Below are 1,820 nucleotides of genomic sequence, written 5' to 3' on the forward strand. Positions count from 1 at the left end.
GCCAGCCATGCCCCTGCCCCGGGGTGGTGGGGCTGGGGACCCCGGGGCGGGGTGGGGGGTGCCCCCCCCCCCACATTCCTTCTGTTTACGCGTGTGTTTGTCGGGGAGAGCCGGGGCAGCTTGTGCATTGTCAGCAAACGCAGCCCCGCGCTTTCTCATGCTAATGCTGCTCTGAAAGCTGCCCCTCGCCAAACAGATGAAATAGTGGCCTTATTCAGGCTGCTGCTGGACGGGAGGAGGGGGAAGGGGCCACAGCATCCCCAGCCAGGACTGGGGGACCGACTTTAACCCCCCCAAAGACCTCAGATTCTCCGTGCTGAGTGGGATGCTGGTGGCATCGTCTGCCGGGGTGGGCAGCATCCTGGTTGCTGGGGTACGTGGCAGGCAGAATGGCACCCGCAGCAATGGTGGGACCCAGCTCTCCTCACAGCCGGGTGAGCGGATGCCTGGGCGGGCACCCCAGCTGAGCACCGGCCAGCCCATGGGGACTCATCCCCCTTTTTAACGCTGAGGGGTGAGCGGGGCGGGAGCTGGGAGAACAAAGAGCAGCAATCTATGGAAAGACAAAAGGATTTGCCCTGGCTCAGTGAAGCAAGCGAAAGCAGATAAAAGGGGCTCTCTTTGGAAGCAGCAGCAGCTCTGGTTGGTATGTGGGAATCTCGAGCGGCCGGCTCCGGCCCAGCCAGCCTTCATGAATTATTAGGCTGCGTTTCTCCCCAGAGCCCACAGTCGCTTGGGGCTTTTTCTTCCCCTCTTTGGAACCCTGGGCTGGGTTATTGGCTTTTTAATGTAGCCTTTCTGTCTTAAAAAAGACACCAAGTGAGGCTGGGAGCTGGCCCCCGGCACCCTGGGCTGGGATGGAGGGAGCAGAGCATCTGCAGGCAATGGAAAAGACCCTTTTCACGGGTACCCAAGTCCATTAGGGTCCCACTGGACCTCCAAGGACATGGTCTGTGCCCAGCTCCCAGCACCGTCCTGAGCCCCCAGAACCTCTGCTGAGCCCCAAAACCTCCAGCCTGGGGGGACATGGCAGGAAGAGCTGGAGGGGATGCCGGGAGCCCTTGCCTGCCTGCTCCCCTCTATCAAGATGTTAGCCCGCGGGCAGTAATCGGCCTGACTGCTCACACAAAGCGGGGCCAGGCGGTGGGGCCGGCTCCCCCCGCTTTGTCCCAGCCTAACAGGATCAAGCACGCTACTTGACTCAGGGCACGGCCCGCTGCGCCACGCAGGGCACGGGGGATGCCGCAGGCAGCCCCGGGAGGGGGTAGGGGATACGCTGGGGACTGATGCTGCTCCTCTGCATCCTCGCATCCTGCCCTCGAGGGCACCCCCGGGGGCTTCAGGCACGGCCCCATGCATGGGACGGGGTGGCAGTGGTAGTAGTACCACATGTGGATTTCGGCATCCACCATCACCCCGGTGCCTCTCTCTCCCCAGGGGCCGCCCGGACATCCAGTGGAGCAACCTGGACCCTCTGCAGCTGATGGAGGAGCTGGGGCAGTTCACGTCCCTGGAAGGCTTCAAAGAGCTGCTAGATAAGGCAGAGGTGGGACAGGCTTACATGGAGCGGCCCTGCCTGGACCCCCGGGACCCCCAGTGCCCCCCTAGTGCCCCCAACAAGCAGAGCCAGCAGGTGGGTCACAGCCCGTGGGGACCGGGAGGGGTGTGGGGGCTTGCTGCTCCCCTACCTTCCCGATGGTCCTGCATCCCTGACGCCTCCCCTCCACCTGCAGAGCCCCGACATCCCAGCCGAGCTCTCGGGGGGCTGCCACGGCTTATCCAGGAAGTGCATGCGCTGGCCGGAGGGGCTGGTTTTCGGC

General features: G+C 63.8%; 1 protein-coding gene across 1 annotated transcript in view; it reads left to right on the forward strand.

The window, feature by feature from the left end:
* Positions 1–1,820, forward strand: part of PTCH2 (patched 2) — a gene marked incomplete at its 3' end in the record, with an annotated part of 9,824 nt that overhangs the window by 1,560 nt on the left and 6,444 nt on the right. Inside the window, exons 4-6 of the mRNA XM_009326626.1 lie at positions 1,182–1,264; positions 1,438–1,633; positions 1,734–1,820. The exon at positions 1,734–1,820 is cut by the window's right edge and continues 10 nt beyond it. Coding sequence (XP_009324901.1) covers positions 1,182–1,264; positions 1,438–1,633; positions 1,734–1,820 — 366 coding nt within the window. The remainder of the gene's footprint in view (positions 1–1,181; positions 1,265–1,437; positions 1,634–1,733) is intronic.

This window comes from Pygoscelis adeliae, unplaced genomic scaffold (genome assembly GCF_000699105.1).
Source record: "Pygoscelis adeliae isolate BGI_AS28 unplaced genomic scaffold, ASM69910v1 Scaffold306, whole genome shotgun sequence".
NCBI classification, from domain to species: Eukaryota; Metazoa; Chordata; class Aves; order Sphenisciformes; family Spheniscidae; genus Pygoscelis; species Pygoscelis adeliae.